The sequence below is a fragment of the Mauremys reevesii genome, linkage group 5, assembly GCF_016161935.1.
Source record: "Mauremys reevesii isolate NIE-2019 linkage group 5, ASM1616193v1, whole genome shotgun sequence".
NCBI classification, from domain to species: domain Eukaryota; kingdom Metazoa; phylum Chordata; order Testudines; family Geoemydidae; genus Mauremys; species Mauremys reevesii.
In genome coordinates this window covers 10,358,050-10,376,896 of record NC_052627.1, presented here as the reverse complement: position 1 = coordinate 10,376,896, position 18,847 = coordinate 10,358,050, and the positions used below count along the sequence as shown (strand labels likewise).

Genomic DNA, 18,847 nt, shown 5'->3' with positions numbered 1-18,847 from the left:
CTGGTAAAACAGGAGCTGAAGACTGAATAGCAAGAGGGTTCCATGAGATCCCCTCAAGCACAAATGGCATCTGCAGTGGCCATCAGTCCAGGGAATCAGCCCATGACCAGAAGGGCAGAGTTTGACCCCAAGTGCTTAGCATCCGCCATAAGGACAGGAAGGTGGGAACATCTGAGGAAAAAGACTCATTGGACAAAAAAAGGGGACCAGGAGCTGCCAAATGAGTAGAACTACTGTTAAACTAATTAACTATAATCTAATCTTTAATGTTAATGATGTATTATTTACAAGACATTCTCTAATTATTTACTAGCAGGGAAGACTCTGGTGAGTTCTGACTGCCACAGGGGGCAGGAGGGAACAGAGATGGGTGCAGCCACACTGCTCTTTATTCCCAAGGGTGAAATGGTGAGAGCGAAGGCAAGAAGGATGTGTTGGATCCTCCATCACTTGACGTCTTTAAATCACAAATGGATGTCTCCTTCTTAAAGATCTGCTCTAGCTCAACTAGAAGTCATTGGGCTGGATGCTGGAATCACTGGGTGAGGTTTTCTGGCCTGTGGTATGCAGGGGGGGTCAGACGAGATGGGCCTAACAGTGAGAGTCAAAGATGCAGCCATTCGCACCAACAAATCACAGATGCAGCATCTCTGGGTTTCTGTAGGGACATGGCACCTGCCTGCTACAGTTATATTACTTACTCAAGCTGCAGCACTTGGTCCTCCATCAAAGAAATAAGAGGAGAGATGACTATTCCTGTACCGCCTGTGTAAATGGGTGGAAACTGGAAGCACAAGCTCTTCCCATATCCTTAAAAAGAAAACATACCTCTAACAACAGAAATATTAAATACCTGAAACTCTAATTCCTCCCCAAAGCCTCATTTCACATCTCACTTTCCCCATTATTGTACTTCCTAACACTCAATCGATCCATGCAAGACAATTTTTAGACCATGTTCCCTACAAAGCAGTCATAAGAGAAGCTTACATATGTTCCTTTGAACATAAGGTGTGTACTTACCAGTTGCCATGACAACGAGATTATCTCTTCTGTCTTGTAACACAGAAGAGATCACTTTCCACTGGACCCTTGAAATTAAATACATATTAATTTTTATTTGCCTATAAGGGACTGTATCTTGCACTACTCTACAACATATCTGGCATCCACATGTGTAACATCAGAATTTAGGTAAAACTGTCAGTTCAATAAAACTACGGTTGAAACCACCTTAGTATTCTAGGTGTGCTCCCTCTCCGCACACACTTACAGCCAAACTGTGGCTGTTTTTCCTCCTACAAGAAGTCCCACTGAAGTCAGATTGGGACTACGTGTAAGAGTAAGGCAAGCAGGATTTGCCTCAATCATTAGGTGGGGTTGCTCCTGCTTTGAGCAGGGGGTTGGACTAGATGACCTCCTGAGGTCCCTTCCAACCCTAATCTTCTATGATTAATGGAACACTACAAATGCAGTAGATGCCTAGTATGTTATTAAAAGCTGATCTTCAAATAGGTTTATTGATTATTTTCACCAAAAAAGGCTGCTGCCAAACACAGCTTTGGTCCTTTTTGTGTGCAACTAAAGATAGGGTATCAATGTAAATAAAATTGAGAAAAATCCAAATGTGCCTTATTGTGTCTCAGAATTTACCAAGTTAGTTTTTCCACAAAACAATTTTTCATAAAATTTACTCCATGAGCATTGCAAGCCATATGGCATTTTAAGCAATATTTTATCCTATTTATATTGAAAATAAGACCATATAATGATCTAACACTGATAAATTTTAGATGTGTTGCAGTGCACAGAAGTCATACACATTACTGGAGAGGCAAGGTGGATGAGGGAATGTATTTTATTGGTCCACCAGAAGATATTACCTCACCCATATCTAATATCCTGAGCCCAACACAGCTACAGCAACATGGAAATATGCACATTATTGCTCCTAGGTTAGCAAGTAGTTGCTACATACAGACGGTTAAATTACTACATAATATTCTAGGCAATGTTATATGATGTATATGAACCAATACTGCATATCGGTTCCGAGGCCTTAGAAATCTATTCTCTGTATCCTAGCACTGTTTGTAGAGCTATCTGTTTATCACTGCCCTTTGCGCATTACCACACACTGTTCTTCCATACTATGTGTCTAACAGACAAATACAAAAAAAGCCAACCACCTCAGTTATGAAGTTTACTGTGACAAGAGTTAGTAATTTAAATTTTTTGCTGTTTGAAATATTTTGAGGTATCTACAGTGCCTTTGTTATGTTAGTGTAACACCTTAATTACCCAGGTCTGCTAAGATAAGTGACAAGAACATGGATGTCTAGTCTATAAGCGCTCTGATATAGGTAACTCACTATGAGATTTACTTTGACAGCTCCTCAAGGCAGGGGTTGTGCCTTTTTTGTGCGTCTTCTACAACACTAAGCTTACTGTTGGTGCTTATCATCAGCAACAACAGAAAATCATTCTAAATTAAATAAAAGATAGGAACTGGACACATATATTATATGATAATTGATAACACACTTACGGTTTAAAACTAGAATGCCCAAAATATGTCTTTAAGCACGTGACTTCTATTTCATTAGGTACAGGCAACAAAGGATCTGAAGGAAAAACAATGCATGCATATTTAGCTTTATTAGAAGTGAAAAGCCATGGACTGAAAGAGATTAGGAAGCTCATTGCTATTCATTTCCTGGGCCCTGGATTCACACAGCTCTAACACGAAAGTCTAGCAAACTTGCAAAACACTATTAGGAATAAAACCATGAATCTCTTTCTTCATGCCAAGTTGGTAAGATTACTTCTCTCAATCTATATAACCCTATGAAATACTAGCAACCAATAACCTTAGCATATTCTTGCCAATTTCTATTTGCAACATGTCAGTTAAATATAACTCCTTGGAAATGGCTGGGGTGGAGTCAGGTAGTTAATCTGGAGACTGCCTAGCAGAAGGGAAGATTTCAGGGAGCAAGGGTTGGGCAGGCCAGGACTCACTTCGGCAGCACTCCCCACGTGCCTTGTCTCCACATAACCAGTTCCCAACCATTGGGTCAAAATCACCAAGGAGGAGACAGACCAGCCAGGATCCACAGATGGAGTCTTCAGGGAGCTGTAAAGCGGATGTGATGAGCGGAAGCCAGGCTGTGCAGAGGGCATCAGTTTGGGACAAACAATTCCCCATCCCATCTACCTTGTTCTGAATACATTTCCAGTTTTAGTTTAGAAGGAGTCACCTACACTTAGCCAAGACAAAATTTGACTCCAAGTTATCTTTTGGTCTCATTAGTATCAGTGAGCACTACTTCAGAACCTCAGCGTTTGCTTGGTGTCTCCATGAGCAGTAAACTAACCACAGGGCTTTACGCTACCTTCCGAGTCTGCTTCTACACACAGTACAGAGTTATTGTCAACTTTTACTCATACTTCATAGTGTAATTCTGTATTTACCCCAACTCTCCTCTTCCTCCTCCTCAATGCCTTCATCTTCATCATCATCTGGAGAAAGGTGTAATTTTGTGCCATCAATTCTCTTGGTTTCAATGGAGATAGAGTCAGTTCGACTGACTTTAGAATTATCTACATCTTCTATAGACTGAAAATTGGAAGTAGAAAGTTAACCCCTATTGCACAAAGGGGAAATAATAATGAACAAAACCTGCTTTTTTGTTTGAACCAATATTGCTCAAGGGCACATGAATTCTACTCTAATTATGGCTTGGCTCAGATTCTTCAGCATAAGGCACAAAGAAGGTCAATCATGTGAGAAATTACCATTATTAGAGGGCAACATATGTTCAAGTGTTATTGTTTTATTAATTTAAATCCCACTAAATGTTACCTTTTATAAGAGGAGGTTACTTACCTGTAACTGGAGAGTCTTCAAGATATGGTCCCTATTTGTATTCCAATACCTGCCCTCCATCCCCTCCGCTGACATACTCAGCGATGATTGGAATACATATAGGAAACATCACTTGAAGAAATGGTTATTCTCATTTGCCAATTACATGACAGTCTCTCCAATTCTTCCTGAGGCTGTCTTTCCAAATTTTAAAAACATCATGTTAAATAGCTTCTTTCGGGACACGTGATTAAACTGCTGGGCAACAGCTTTGATTTCCAATTCTCTCTCGTCCTTTGGGATTCTGTTTTGTGAATTTGATTGGGAGAGGTGGGAACTGAGGTTTTATGGAAAAACAGTCTTGTTCATTTCTAATGACTTGAAAAATAGATGGAGAAAGGATGCAGTTCCTGATGTGATGTGACGTTCAATGGGACAAGTAATTTAAGAAAAGCTTGAGTATTTTAGCAGTGCTTTACTACTAAAATATCCCTCCCTACTCACTCACTCACCAGCCAGCATTTCACAGACTAGAATGTACATCACAGAAAAGAACAGAGTCGGGATAGCTTGTAAAAGAAGGATAGGTCCATCAATGGGTATTAGCCAAGATGCTCAGGGATACAACCCCATGCTCCGAGGGTCTCTAAACCTCTGACTGTCAGAAGCTGGGACTGGACGACAGAGGATAGATCACTAGATAATTGCTGTGTTTTGGCCACTCCCTCTGAAGCATCCAGCACTGGCCTCTCTCAGAAGATGGATACTGGGCTAGCTGGACCTTTGGTCTGATCCAGTATGCCAATCTTATGTTCTTATCGGGAAAGTGCTGTTTAACTTTCATTATGTGAGTAGTTCAATGGGATGGTTCATGGGCTTAATTTGAAGCCTGTGCTTCAGTGCTTTGCTGGATTGGGGCCAGAGTGAGAGGGAGAGAATGAGTATGACAGAATGATTTCTGATTTTTGTCAAAAATATTTAGAATATGCTGGAAAAATCTCCACACTATAATAAAGTCTCTTTCCCATCTCTCTTACCCCAACCAAAGGGCTGACAGACTGACTAGCAACTACCTCAATGAGGGAAACAAACATTATGGCACCTACTTTAAGCATCTCCATTTCCAGTTCTTCATCACTTTCAATGACACAACCAAGATTTTGTTCATTCTCTCTGGAATATGGTTCCTAAAGGAATATTTCAAAATAAGCCTTTATTTCACTGAAGGTCCACCACCCCTCTATTCCTCTACTAGACACATCATTTATATGTCATTCAAGGGTTCGTTGCAGATAACTCTTCGCTAAACAATGGGAGAACAAGAACAATGACCCTTCCTGTAGTAAAACATGTTTGGGAAAAATTTAGGAGAACACAGCAAATTTCCATAGAAGTTTAAAGATTCCGTTTAACCTGAATACAGACAAACCAAGCAAATGAAAAGAAAATAAAGTAAAATCAATTATAGAAACTAAAAGGAATCTAGCACCATAAAAGAGAAGTCTCTAAAAGGGCTGCAATTTATGAACTCTGTAGTCCAAATCGTATCGTGTGAGACACCTGCACATCTCCAGTGACTACAATGGGAACTGTGGAGGTGTGTCCCAGGAGAGAATTTGACCCGGTATCCCCTAAAATTCATATTGTAAACATACTATTCACAGTAGAAAGAGTGAATCTAGAGTTCGTGTATGTAGCAAAGTAACAAAGATCTAAATGGTAGCGGTGCTAAAGAGAGGCTCAGAGATCGACAGGTTTCATGGATATTGGCCAGACTAAAGCTTTAAATTCAGCTTCAGGAAAGCAATTCAATATCCCTTCCTCTCACACACATTAACTGTCACTCTGTGAGTCAACTCTTTAAAATCCCTTGGTAAATTAACAGTAAGATCACTTTTCCTGGTAATGTTCATCATTTGTATGCATTTTAATCCATTACCTCAGGCAAGGCAGCTTCGTTTAGAATTTCTTCCTTGGCCTTAAGTTCCAACATTTGAAGTTCATATTCAGTAATGTCCAGTGACATTAAGCAGTCTCTGTCTGTATTCTCCTTAGATCCTCTGTCTGCAGTTCCATCTTTCTGCTCAGGCTTACTAAATTCCGTTTCACTACCAGTCAGGTCTCCCTCACTGACACTCAGTAACATATCATCATCAATGTCATCATTTAAATCATCTTGAAGTCGTGTAGGAAATTCAGATGTTTCGGCCTTTTCTTCTTCAACAATGGTAGACACAACTTCAGATTTCATTGGAGCTGCAACACAGCTGCTCCCCAGCTCTGCTTGAGAGTTGGGTTCACCAAGCAACATGTTTCTTAAGGCACCTATACTTTCTGATACTCCACTTAATATTTCTACAGCTCTGTTAGGGAAAAAAGGAGAATTAAATAAAGCTGTAAATAAATGTTATTGTATATATCGTACCAGTGGCTTTTTAAAGGCAGTTCTTGCCCTTAATGATAATTCTAACATATAGCAAAATAATCCTCCCTATTTCCTCCAAACTTCATAGATGCAGCTTTGTTGTTCTGGCTGGAAAAAATCTTTACATGCAAACAAAATTTTCCTCAACCAAAAATCAATATACAATACCTATATTTCTGGAGGGAAAACAGTTTTCATCATGCAGTTATGCTGCTTAAATATATAAGCTCTGGGCACCAGAGGTTCCAACTCAAGCCATGCAGTGGTGAGAAGGAACAGGAAGGGCAGTCAGTCTGCCCATCCCTTTTATCCTCAGTGTGGAGCATGAGGAGGGCAGGGGTCAGACATGAACCAACGGACACTGCTTGCAAGAATTCTCCAGTCTCAGGCACCTGAAGCACACCCATACCCACAACGGAATACCCATAGGAACCAGCACTCGAAGAAGATCTGTCACTTTGGAAGTGCCTACACATCTGTGAACAAACATTTTCAGCTCACAAATACAAAGTAAGTACCAATCATGAAGACTATTTTAGCCATGCTGGTGTACTGTGGGATCATCTCAGACTCTGCTGGAAATCAAGAAGTTAACGGGGTAAAGAAACTTTCAGATGTAAATTATTAGGTAGTCAGTAGTAGTTGTCGTCAGTTTTTTGTACTGGGTTTATAAGAGAATGACTGACTGTGGCCTCTTGACTCTCTCAAACATCATGTTGGGCCCTCAAGCTGAAGAGGCCGGACATCCCTGTGATAGAGTATCAATGCGCAGATGACATTCTGCCCTACCTCTTTTTCCATCAGGCCTAGATGGAACAAATTCTATCAAGCTATTAATGATCATATTTAAACAATGAACGGTAAGAAGCGACCTGAAACTAGTAATCAGCTACGTAAACTAAAACTTGTGCGAGACCATCTTTCCTAGGCAACAACCTATCCTGAGATGCAAAGAATTCCCAGACTCACTGAGTAAAGGTACATCCCACCTTGATTAGAAGACTAGTTACATTAAGTATCCAAAACTCATTGGTCTCTTGAGCAATTGCTTAAGGTAGGTTTTGTCACAGTTCCAGGGCTCACAGGCTTCCCCTCAGATTATAACGGTCCTACAGAACATGGCTGGCAATGCTAAACCACCAATCCTCTGCTATTACACAAGGAAAAGTTGCATCCTTGTATCTTTGAGTAGAAAAGTGAAGTTTTCTCATGGACTGAAGTTTCTTTAAAAGGTGGGGGGGACTTTATACACAATGTGAGGGGTGCCCCCACAAGCTCTCATGGGGTCAGCCAGCACTAACAAGACAGACTGCAAGACTTGCTCTGCCAACTTAAAAAGGGAAAGCCTGCCACAGGAAGGGTGGTGACGAGAGGAAGACTGCTATGCCTTGGATATAGCTGGCAACAGAGGCAGTCGCAGACTCTACCATCCCTGAGACTATACAGACCAGGTATAAAGTGAGGATTACCAAAAGGAGGAGCTGGAGGCAGATCCTAACTCAGATTAAGGACACCAGAGCCTGCAGGTAAGCCAAACCCTCTCCCAAGCCAGGAAGAGGGAAAGGATCTTTTTTGTTTGTTTGTTTATTTTGTTTGGAGAATCCCTTGTATGCCTTAAACCAAGAAAGAACTCTCAGCAGCCCATATTGTGGTCTGGGAGGGGGACCACAGGAGGCCCTCACCCACCACAATTTACATGTGGATCTGTAACTATCAATAGGGTGCACTGGATTCGATACCATTAGTACAGATATAAGAACATACCACTGACAGGGATTTCAAAGATAAAGAGGAAGCAGATTTGAGCAACATCTAACCTCTGCATATTTTTAAGTTGTCCAAAAGTGCTGGGAAGACCATTAGCCAGCTCCACCATTTCTTCAGCTAATGAGGACAGTTGCTTCTTGACTTCATTTGGTAACATCTCCCCATCTGAAAAACTCAATGTCAGTGAAGTTTCTTTACATATAACTCACCTCTCTTCTCTATGCATATGCAAATAAGCTTACTAGATCGTTACTGACTCAAGAGAAACAGTGGTTGCTATACTTAATTATAATTACAGTTACAGTTAATAGCTTTGTCTAATTCCCATTTTCGGAAGCAGCCTGACAAGGTGCTGCACAGTGAGGGGGAAGGGGAAAATGGGACCCAGCTGGGACAAACCATCCCTACCAGCACCATCCAGACTCAGGGCCGGTGCAACCTATTAGGCGACCGCACTAGGATTTAGTAGACGCCATTTTCTTCGGCGGCGGCCACAGAGGCTGGATTTTTGGCCGCCCCGGTCACCACCGTCATTTAGGTGGAAGGAGCTGGGGCAGGGGAGCGCAGTGAGGGCCGCCTGCAGCAAGTAAGGGGGGGTGGCATGCAGGGGAACTCCCCGCCCCAGCTCACCCCTGCCTCGCCTCCTCCTCGAGCACGCCGTGGCTGCTTCACTTCTCCCGCCTCCCAGGCTTGTGGCGCCTAAGCTGATTGGCACCGCAAGCCTGGGAGGCGGGAGAAGTGAAGGAGCAACGGTGTGCTTGGGGAGGAGGCAGAGCAGGGGTGAGCTGGGGCGGCGGGGGAGCTGCCGCGGGGGCACCTCAGGGTGGAGGAGCTGCCACGGGGGGAGCACCTCAGGACGTGGGGGGGGGGGCAGGGAGCGGCTGCAGGGCTCAGGGACGGGGGAGGACGCAAGGTGGAATTTTCGCCTAGGGCACGAAACATCCTTGCACCGGCCCTTTCCAGACCCAGAACTGCAGAGGTTACCCCACCTCTTCCTAGGGGCACCAGGACTCATGCAGCACTCCTTCTCCTGAGCCATGTGGAGCCAGCCCAAAGAGCCAAAGAAATTCATCAGGAACAGACACAGAAGTAGCCTCCCAAGTACTACCAAAGGGACGAGCAGATACCAACAAAGTCATCATACAGTCTTGACTCTAGACTTTCTCTGCCATGTGCTGATCGGTTGCTTGTTCCACCCCCCCTCACTCACAGACTCTTCACTTTGAGCCAATGGGAGACACTGTGTCACAGCACTTTTGAGATGTCAGGCCACTTATGTATTTTCCTCCGCATGGAATTAGGAGTCTAGCTTTAAGATAGCTCCTATTTTTCAAGAATCTGGACATAAGGCTCTTTGGGACAGGAAACTTGCTTCATTTAAACAAGTCTCAGCATATTTACATGCTACTGCACTACAAACGAAGTGAACAGCCCACACATTTAACCTAAATGTTCTTAGGCCCTGATCCTACAAAGACTTATGCAACTTTAAACATGAGTAGTTCCATTGACTTTAGTATCATAAAGTAAAAGGTGTTTAACTTGTGAAAGCTCATAAAAAGTAAGTGAGCAAACATGCAGCTGAATCACGCACAAGCTGCAAATATAGAGATATCTGCTAAAAGAGGTCACAAAAATTAAGCCTGTGATCAAGAAGGCAGCATTACTGTTGCATGGTCATCACAGGGAAAATAAGGGTACAGCCTGCATAGAAAGAGAATAAAAACTTTTCCACGCGGCTTTCCCCAGTTAAAAGCAACACTAAGATTTTTAGCTTAACTCATTATTTCTGATGTGAAAATGGGAGATAAGCTCTTCTGAAAATCTGGGCATATATTTAGGTACCTAAATAGGAACTACTGGGTAACAAGCTTTTTAGAAAATCTGGACAAGATCTCTAGCTCAGCAGAAATGAAGCAAACTCAGAGAAATCAGCTGTGACATTTTCCATTAAATCTAATAACCTATATACCAAAAAAAAAAAAAATCAAACACTGTGTGCCCCTAGGACAAAGCCAAAGTTTACAGTTTGCTGGTATTCCATGGGATATTTACATCTCCTGAGCTATGAGGAAAAAAAGACCTGCTCTGGCAGATCTCACTCCATGGCAGGATGAGAAGCAGGAGACACTATGTTATTTCCATCTTTCTCACAAATGCATGAGATGGCACTGAACATGCTGTAATTCACAAGGTGGCCAATAGTTTATTCAAGCATCTGACCCTATTACGGTGCAGAATAACAAATGTAAGTAAGAGTGAGATCTCTTACCAGCCCCCTCTCACACACACCACAGAACGATGAGACTGTGCTCCCATGTCACTTACTGCCCTTTTTGGAAAACTCTCAGATACCCAGGTGATACAGGTGAACAAAGAACCCAAACAGAATACTCTCACTGCAAGCTGCCTGTAAACCCCAAACAGTTCAATGTCCAATTAGAAAAAACACACATTCTTTATGCTTTTAATTTGCAGTTTACCGTTTTTTATACTACAGAGCCTCTGATCACAGTTATTCATATTTTGCAGTTTTTGGTAAATGAGGAGGCCTGCCTGTGAAGAAAAGCAAAACAAATGTAACGCTTCAGATTCCATACAGATCTCATATTACATTTTTTTTCCTTCCATGTTTGGAAAAGCATAAAACAAATTGAACAGGCTACAAATTTCTTCTCCAATCCAAGATGTAAATTCAATTTAACACTAAGTGAAGGATTTTTGTTCCAAACAATGTCAGTAATGCAACATTAAGTTAGAGAACTCAATACAAAATACAATTTGGCCTAACACTTTCTTAAGGTAAAGTTAAGGGTGCAGGAACATATCAATGATTTTAGTGAACATTACCTCAAGACATTAGAGGTGTGTTCGTTTATTTTTTTAAAAGTTAGAAACACAGCAAATGCTGAGTTAAACTCTTGCTAAACAATGCACCCAAAATGCCTTTGCTGTACACCCATGGGCCCAGTCAGATCAACACATGGGCCATGTCTACATTACCAGCTAAGTCGACACAGGGGTCTTCCAAGGGGTACTCAACTCATCTAGATATTTACCTAGCTTTACAACAGGCTACATAAAAAGCTTGTTTAACCTGCTCTATACACAATACACTCACATGTAAGTACTGTATTTATATTCAAATTGATTTATTTTATAATTAACATAAGAACATAAGAACATAAGAAAGGCCGTACCAGGTCAGACCAAAGGTCCATCTAGCCCAGTATCTGTCTACCGACAGTGGCCAATGCCAGGTGCCCCTGAGGGAGTGAATCTAACAGGCAATGATCAAGTGATCTCTCTCCTGCCATCCATCTCCATCCTCTGACGAACAGAGGCTAGGGACACCATTCTTACCCATCCTGGCTAATAGCCATTTATGGACTTAGTCACCATGAATTTATCCAGTCCCCTTTTAAACATTGTTATAGTCCTAGCCTTCACAACCTCCTCAGGTAAGGAGTTCCACAAGTTGACTGTGCGCTGCGTGAAGAAGAACTTCCTTTTATTTGTTTTAAACCTGCTGCCTATTAATTTCATTTGGTGACCCCTAGTTCTTGTATTATGGGAATAAGTAAATAACTTTTCCTTATCCACTTTCTCAACATCACTCATGATTTTATATACCTCTATCATGTCCCCCCTTAGTCTTCTCTTTTCCAAACTGAAGAGTCCTAGCCTCTTTAATCTTTCCTCATATGGGACCCTCTCTAAACCCCTAATCATTTTAGTTGCTCTTTTCTGAACCTTTTCTAGTGCTAGAATATCTTTTTTGAGGTGAGGAGACCACATCTGTACACAGTATTCGAGGTGTGGGCGTACCATGGATTTATATAAGGGCAATAATATATTCTCAGTCTTATTCTCTATCCCCTTTTTAATGATTCCTAACATCCTGTTTGCTTTTTTGACCGCCTCTGCACACTGCGTGGACATCTTCAGAGAACTATCCACGATGACGCCAAGATCTTTTTCCTGACTCATTGTAGCTAAATTAGCCCCCATCATGTTGTATGTATAGTTGGGGTTATTTTTTCCAATGTGCATTACTTTACATTTATCCACATTAAATTTCATTTGCCATTTTGTTGCCCAATCACTTAGTTTTGTGAGATCTTTTTGAAGTTCTTCACAGTCTGCTTTGGTCTTAACTATCTTGAGTAGTTTAGTATCATCTGCAAACTTTGCCACCTCACTGTTTACCCCTTTCTCCAGATCATTTATGAATAAATTGAATAGGATTGGTCCCAGGACTGACCCTTGGGGAACACCACTAGTTACCCCTCTCCATCCTGAGAATTTACCATTAATTCCTACCCTTTGTTCCCTGTCCTTTAACCAGTTCTCAATCCATGAAAGGACCTTTCCTTTTATCCCATGACAGCTTAATTTACGTAAGAGCCTTTGGTGAGGGACCTTGTCAAAGGCTTTCTGGAAATCTAAGTACACTATGTCCACCGGATCCCCCTTGTCCACATGTTTGTTGACCCCTTCAAAGAACTCTAATAGATTAGTAAGACACGATTTCCCTTTACAGAAACCATGTTGACTATTGCTCAAGAGTTTATGTTTTTCTACGTGTCTGACAATTTTATTCTTTACTATTGTATGGTAAAAATTAGAAAGTCAGCAATTTTTCAATAACTCTGTGCTGTGACACTTGTATTTTTATGTCTGATATTGTAAGCAAACAATTTTTAAATGAGGTGAAACTTGGGGATACTCAAGACAAATCAGACTCCCGAAAGGGGTACAGTGGTCTGGAAAGGTTAAGAGCCACTGAATTATGGCACGGCTAATAGATTAGTATCATCTGCCTCAGTGTTCCATGGCCCACAAAACGTGGGCAGACTATGTCCTCTGTTTTCATTTGATAAAGAACCTCATGGATATCTACAGTGCTAAAAAAGACACCGCTACCTTGATATAACACTGTCCTAGGGAGCCAAAAAATCTTACCGCGTTATAGGTGAAACCGTGTTGTATCGAACTTGCTTTGATCCGCTGGAGTCCGCAACCCCCCTTCCCCCCCCCCCGAGAGCTGCTTTACCACGTTATATCCAAATTTGTGTTATATCTGGTCACGTTATATAGGGGTAGAGGTGTACTAAACAGAACAGTAGTTCTGGTAACCTCCTGGTAAGTCTCGTAAGTGAAGTCAAAGATACATATAAATCTCTGGTTCACTGCTCATCTCCAGGTATATTAGAAAAAGCAACATTTACTGAGAATGAGGAGAACCGTACTTTTGTCAATAAGCAACTTCACATAGAGTGAGGCTTGGACTCTCAGTCTTGGAGCTGCTGTTGAAAAGGCTCTTCCTTGTGCCTTGTTCAAGGTTATACGTAAATGTTGTATAAAACAATATGGTCCTTCAGCTCATCTCAGTAAGGAGACAGACTAATGCATTAAGCACCAGCTGTAACTTCTTTCCACATTTTGCCTAAACCCAGGGAGAGAGAATTGCAATAGTCTAGCCTGGAAATGCTGAACCACAGACCACTGTGGCCAGGTCATCGTTTGAGATGGAAGTATTATGATGTATATGAATTTGATGCTACTGAGAACAAGTACTCCAAGTGGGCACTTCTCCCCACCTACCCCGGCCTGATGGAGTGAGAGGCCTGTATGGGACAAAGAGGAAGAGGGCAGGGTTTGGGGAGAGGGAGAGTCAGGCTCCCGGGTTTGGTTGGTTTCATGAATTTCCCAGGGAGAAGAGGGAGAAAGCATTGGTATAGGGCAAAGATGAGGCGCTGAGATGTGAGGAGAGTCCCTGGGGTAGCTGCAGGAGTGGTGGGCAGAGAAATTCTATAAAACTGACATGATATTAACCTTCTTTGCAAAGCACTTTGAGATCTGTTGATGTAAAGCGCTAGATACTGTAATTACTTCATTCCCATATGCAACGGTTCAGTGAAGCAAGACCTTTCCACTCCTCCATTTGTCCCCCAACCCCTTTTCTAATGAATAATTAAGCATTGTTTCCAAAACTAACAGAACATTTATTCGATTGGATATTATGCCTGACTAAATGGGCTCTTGCTATTTCTCGGAGGGATAGCTTTTCCTGCTAACAGACTGTGTCCTTAGTGTGCCAAATAATAAACATTTATATTGGGATGGTATCATTTCTGGTCAGTAGGACTTGACAAGTTTGATATTTTTCTTTGCCATTCCTATTCTGTTCCACAGAACTGAAGTTATTATTGAAGATGCAGCAAGTCTTTAAGGCAATGCTGCTGTTCAGGCAAATTTAATCCTAACTTTTTTAATTTTATGGGTTTATACTTCTAAACTGTACAATTTTATAGAAGTATTCACAAATCAGACCCACTTGGAGAGAATACCTTGGAGAACAGCCTCCAGTAAATACATGGGTTAAAATGCAATCAAGAACTGAAAATGTTGGACAGTAGCCTATACAATGTGTCAGGGGCCAACCTTCAGCAGAACCACTCTTCTGGAAACCTAACGAGTGCAACTGGCCCTGATTGGTTGAAGGAGTCAACAGCACCACTTTATTGGCCAAAGGAGTCAACAGGCTGATACTTCAGCTCAGGAGCTGCTTAACACATTCCTAACCCACACCTGCACTTACCTGCCTTCACTGTCTCTAGCCTTGCTCCAGCCATTGCCTGCACCTGCTCCCAGATTCTTCCCAACTTCTGACTAACAGCTCAGACCCTTGGCTCTGCCTTCTAACTGACAGTGGTTCACCCTTCGGCTACAACCCTTGGCTTCACTCCTGTACCCACGCTGTCTGGATTCAGCTCTAACTGGTAGGCTGGACTCTTGCTCCGAACTCTCGGCCAGACTGCCTACAGCTCAGTCACTGACACCATGAAGCTTTATAGTGTGTTTTGCGGGGCAAAGATTTAATACTAATAATTTGGTTGCAAGGAATCTGAATTACATGACTGGTGAGTTCCACTGCAGCAAGACATTAAAAAGGTCAGCAAATAATGTATTAAGGGGAATGAAATTGTTAAAACATGGACTGGAGCTCTCTATTTGTACCCACATAAGCGTCAGTGGCTGCATACAACTTCTGCTCCTCGCTGAGTGGAAATTCCTCCCAGTTACTACAGCGGACACACTTGTCCTTCAGAAGCTGCTTGCTGAATAGATGTTTTACCAGGCCATTTAGACTCCACATCTCCTTACACTTCAGCTAAAAATAAGAAATATTTATTAAGTTCAAATTAAAAATAATTCTCAGAACAAGGTAACAAAGCTGATTCAACATCACAAGTGGAGACTCTGAATAGATCATAATTAACTCATTCCTCAACAAAATGACTGACCTACAGATGTACAGCTTGATTTTGCTCCCATCAGAGCCAATTGCAGTGTTACAACCGAAAAATTACAGCATTGGTGCCCTGACACAGTGTTCCTGCACAGTGTTCCCTTCTCGTCAACTAGACTGCTGCATCGGGGCACCATCAGCATATGCAGTGAGAAGTGGGTGTCCAAAGCATAGCAAAAAAGGGAGAAATACACCACACAAGTGCTCAATACAGGTCATTTTAAAGCACTGACTGTAACCTTTCCACTTCACTGTCATCTTAAAAAGCTTTTATGGTGCTTTCCTGAGATGCTGCTGCTCCCACTTACCGGTCATTGTTTCAGCCTCCCAAGCACATGGTTTCTGGTTCTACTAAATGGTAGTTTCCCTGAGTTTAATGTGGCATGGTTCTCTCAAACCAGGTTCAAAGGCACAGCCTTCTACTAAGTATTAAAACTTCACCTTAAGATTTTTTAATTTCTGTATGCCATGCCTATCACTAGGAGAAGTAAGTGTGGTCAGAAGTTATGTTCTCTACATCTGTATTCTAGCAATATGACATTAGACCAGTAGAGACCAAAATAATTCATTCTTATCCCAGATATAGAATCCTTTGCTCCACATTGCTCCCTGAGCCAAGCTGTCTAATACATAGGTATTTCCCAATGCAACCAGATGCATCAATACAAACGTATGTGCACATCTGGATTTGACATCTGAAGGTTTAATCAGTAATTACCAACATCTACGTTGGGGCTCTGGATAGAGGTCAGAACAGTAAAGTTTTATGCTGGTGGGACAGAGAAAGGGGCAGATGTAATGGTCAGTGCTCAGACTTGAAAATGGGAACTGCACCAGTTGTAGTACTTTTGGGAATTTAAACACTATGCATTATGCTATCTGACAGTCATGCAGGGAACAGAGACAAGGAAGTACTCACCAACACCTTAATGGGCCCTGCTCCAAGGGAGAATGGTTATTCAGAACGACAGGGAGTAAAACGTAGGAACTGCCAGAGAGGAGCAGACACACAGCCCACCTAGCCCAGCGTTCCAGCTCCAATAGAAGCCAGCACCAGATGCTTTTGAGAAAGATAAAGGAAACCCCACAGTGGGCAGATGGAAGATAATCTGCTCCCTACATCAGGTTTCATTTCTCCGTCTCAAATAGTCAGAGATTGGCTTAAGCCCTGAAGCATGTTTAAAATCCCTTTCCAAAACTGTTTTTATTAGTATTAAGGCCTATAACGCTGCATATTCTTGTTATCCATATAAAACTGTCCAGTCCCTCTTTGGGCCTTAATAAACTGCTGGCCTCAACAACTCTATTGTATACTGAGCAGACACCTTCCATGAAACATCTACTATGACACCCATTTCTCTTTCCTGAGTTGATACAGTTAAAGTACCAGTATATTTCACAGAGTTCTAAAAGTTACCCTCCATCGTGCATCACTTTGCATTTATCCACATTGGCTTTTATTTCACATTGTGTTGCCCTTTCACCCAGCTTGGTTAGGTCTCTCTGATGTTCCACACCACTCATCACTAACAAATAACTGTGTCATCTGCAAATTGTGCTATTTCAGTAATCACTCCCCCTTCCCAGACTGGAATAAAGAGTACATCCAAAAAACCTACATTAAAATGCCATTAAGGGTACAAAGCCAAGCACTCACGTTAGGAAATGCCAGTATTAAGGTTTCCATTGGAACCCTAGTTCATCCCCTTGTGTGTATGCATTATGATCTAGACAGTATTGGTCCTGCCATGAGGGCAGGGGACTGGACTCGATGACCTCTCGAGGTCCCTTCCAGTCCTAGAGTCTATGAATCTATGATACAGTCTGTAATCACATGAGCCCAATCCTGTATTTTCCACAGGACCCTGCCTCGTTTAATCTCCCCTCCCTCCTGTTATATCACATCCCCATATACTGCTGCCTCCGCCATGCATGTTTTCCCCTATCTCCTCACCCTTGTTCCTTAATTCTCTGCCAGTCAAGCAGCTTGCTCCTTCTCCTCAGTACTGTCAAGGCATCAACTGAGGAAGCACTGACAGCACAGGAGAAACAGGCTCCCTGCTTTCAGTTTCTGTGCCTGGCACCACAGCAATTTTCATCTGCAAGGAAGAATAACTGCAGAGAAAGTCCTGTTCAGCTCCCAGATAGCGCATGCTCAGTCACTCTGTGGGGATGGTGCATGTACAGTCCAGTCACATGTGGGAGCTTTCAGTGGCCGGAGCATGTCAGTGAACAGAATTTTTGGAAAACATAAGCTTCTAAACTCTAAGAATCAGAGGGGTAGCCGTGTTAGTCTGTACCCACAAAAACAACAAGAGACTGGTGACACCTTAAAGACTAACAGATTTATTTGGGCATAAGCTTTCGTGGGTAAAAAAATCCCACTTCTTCAGTTGCATGGAGTGAAAATTACAGATGCAGGCATAAATATACATATATTGATACATAAATTTATGCCTGCATCTGTAATTTTCACTCCATGCAACTGAAGAAGTGCGGGTTTTTTTACCCACGAAAACTTATGCCCAAATAAATCAGTTAGTCATTAAGGTGCCACCGGACTCCTTGTGTGTTTTTGTAAATGCTAAGACGACTCCAAACCGAGATTTTCCAAAAAGCTTACAACTTGGTCAAATTAGGGTGAATTTCAGAGGAACAATAAAAGGCACATTCCTGACACCTGGGCAAGTCCCCTGTCAAATTTTGAGCCTTTGCTCTGAAGCCTGGAGGCAATAGAGCTGCTCAATGAAGCAGCTGTAAGAACTTTAACTTGGATAAATTAATGCATTTTCCCCAAACCTCATTCTCGGGAACAGCTGACCCATTCTAGCTAAAACTTTCCAAAATAACGCACCCTTAGGCAAATGCTCAGCACAGAAAATTTCAGCCCAAGATTCCAAGTGAAATCTTGGGGAAAAAAGTGTTGGGGGAATGTTAACTATAGGCACACTACCTGCACCACCTACAAAATTAAACACTGGACCCAGTATGGAACCTAGAGTCATGCCACTGTCAACCTTTCATCATGAAGAAAACTGGCCATTTATTCCTATTCCTTGTTTTGTGTTTGGATCAAAAACCAGCCAGGAGAGTTCTTTGCCTCTTCCCCAATGACTACGTTAGTGGCTCTTGTGAGACACTATCAAAGGTCTTTCAACAATCTAAATAAATCTGTATCAGCAATAGAGGTCGCACTCCACAGTCTGACACCCTCTGTGCTATTGAGAGGGATGAAAGTCTCAAGGAAAGAACATCAAGCTGAAGCAGAAGGAAGCGATCCCATAGTTGGGACCCTCCTACCAGCTGATCTCATGGTATCCTCTCATCCTGAGGATGCCTCTCTGGGGGAGGGGATCCCTGTTATTAGGAAGAGACAAGTAATAGCAATGGGGTATTCATTATTAGAAATACAGACAGTTGGGTTTGCGCGTGGATGAGACAATGGTGTTGGGAGGAGGGATTTTGATTTATC

The 18,847-nt window shown here is 42.2% G+C and overlaps 1 protein-coding gene across 7 annotated transcripts in view; it reads right to left on the bottom strand.

The window, feature by feature from the left end:
- The window catches only part of WRN (WRN RecQ like helicase), a 167,770-nt gene that overhangs the window by 60,120 nt on the left and 88,803 nt on the right, over positions 1-18,847 (bottom strand). For all 7 annotated transcript variants that reach the window (XM_039540800.1, XM_039540798.1, XM_039540796.1 and 4 more), the window contains 9 exons: positions 15,088-15,237; positions 10,544-10,616; positions 8,111-8,225; positions 5,808-6,231; positions 4,975-5,055; positions 3,475-3,619; positions 2,549-2,624; positions 1,024-1,091; positions 702-810 (listed from right to left, as the gene is read on the bottom strand). In XM_039540800.1, the coding sequence (XP_039396734.1) occupies positions 702-810; positions 1,024-1,091; positions 2,549-2,624; positions 3,475-3,619; positions 4,975-5,055; positions 5,808-6,231; positions 8,111-8,225; positions 10,544-10,616; positions 15,088-15,237 (1,241 nt within the window). The remainder of the gene's footprint in view (positions 1-701; positions 811-1,023; positions 1,092-2,548; positions 2,625-3,474; positions 3,620-4,974; positions 5,056-5,807; positions 6,232-8,110; positions 8,226-10,543; positions 10,617-15,087; positions 15,238-18,847) is intronic.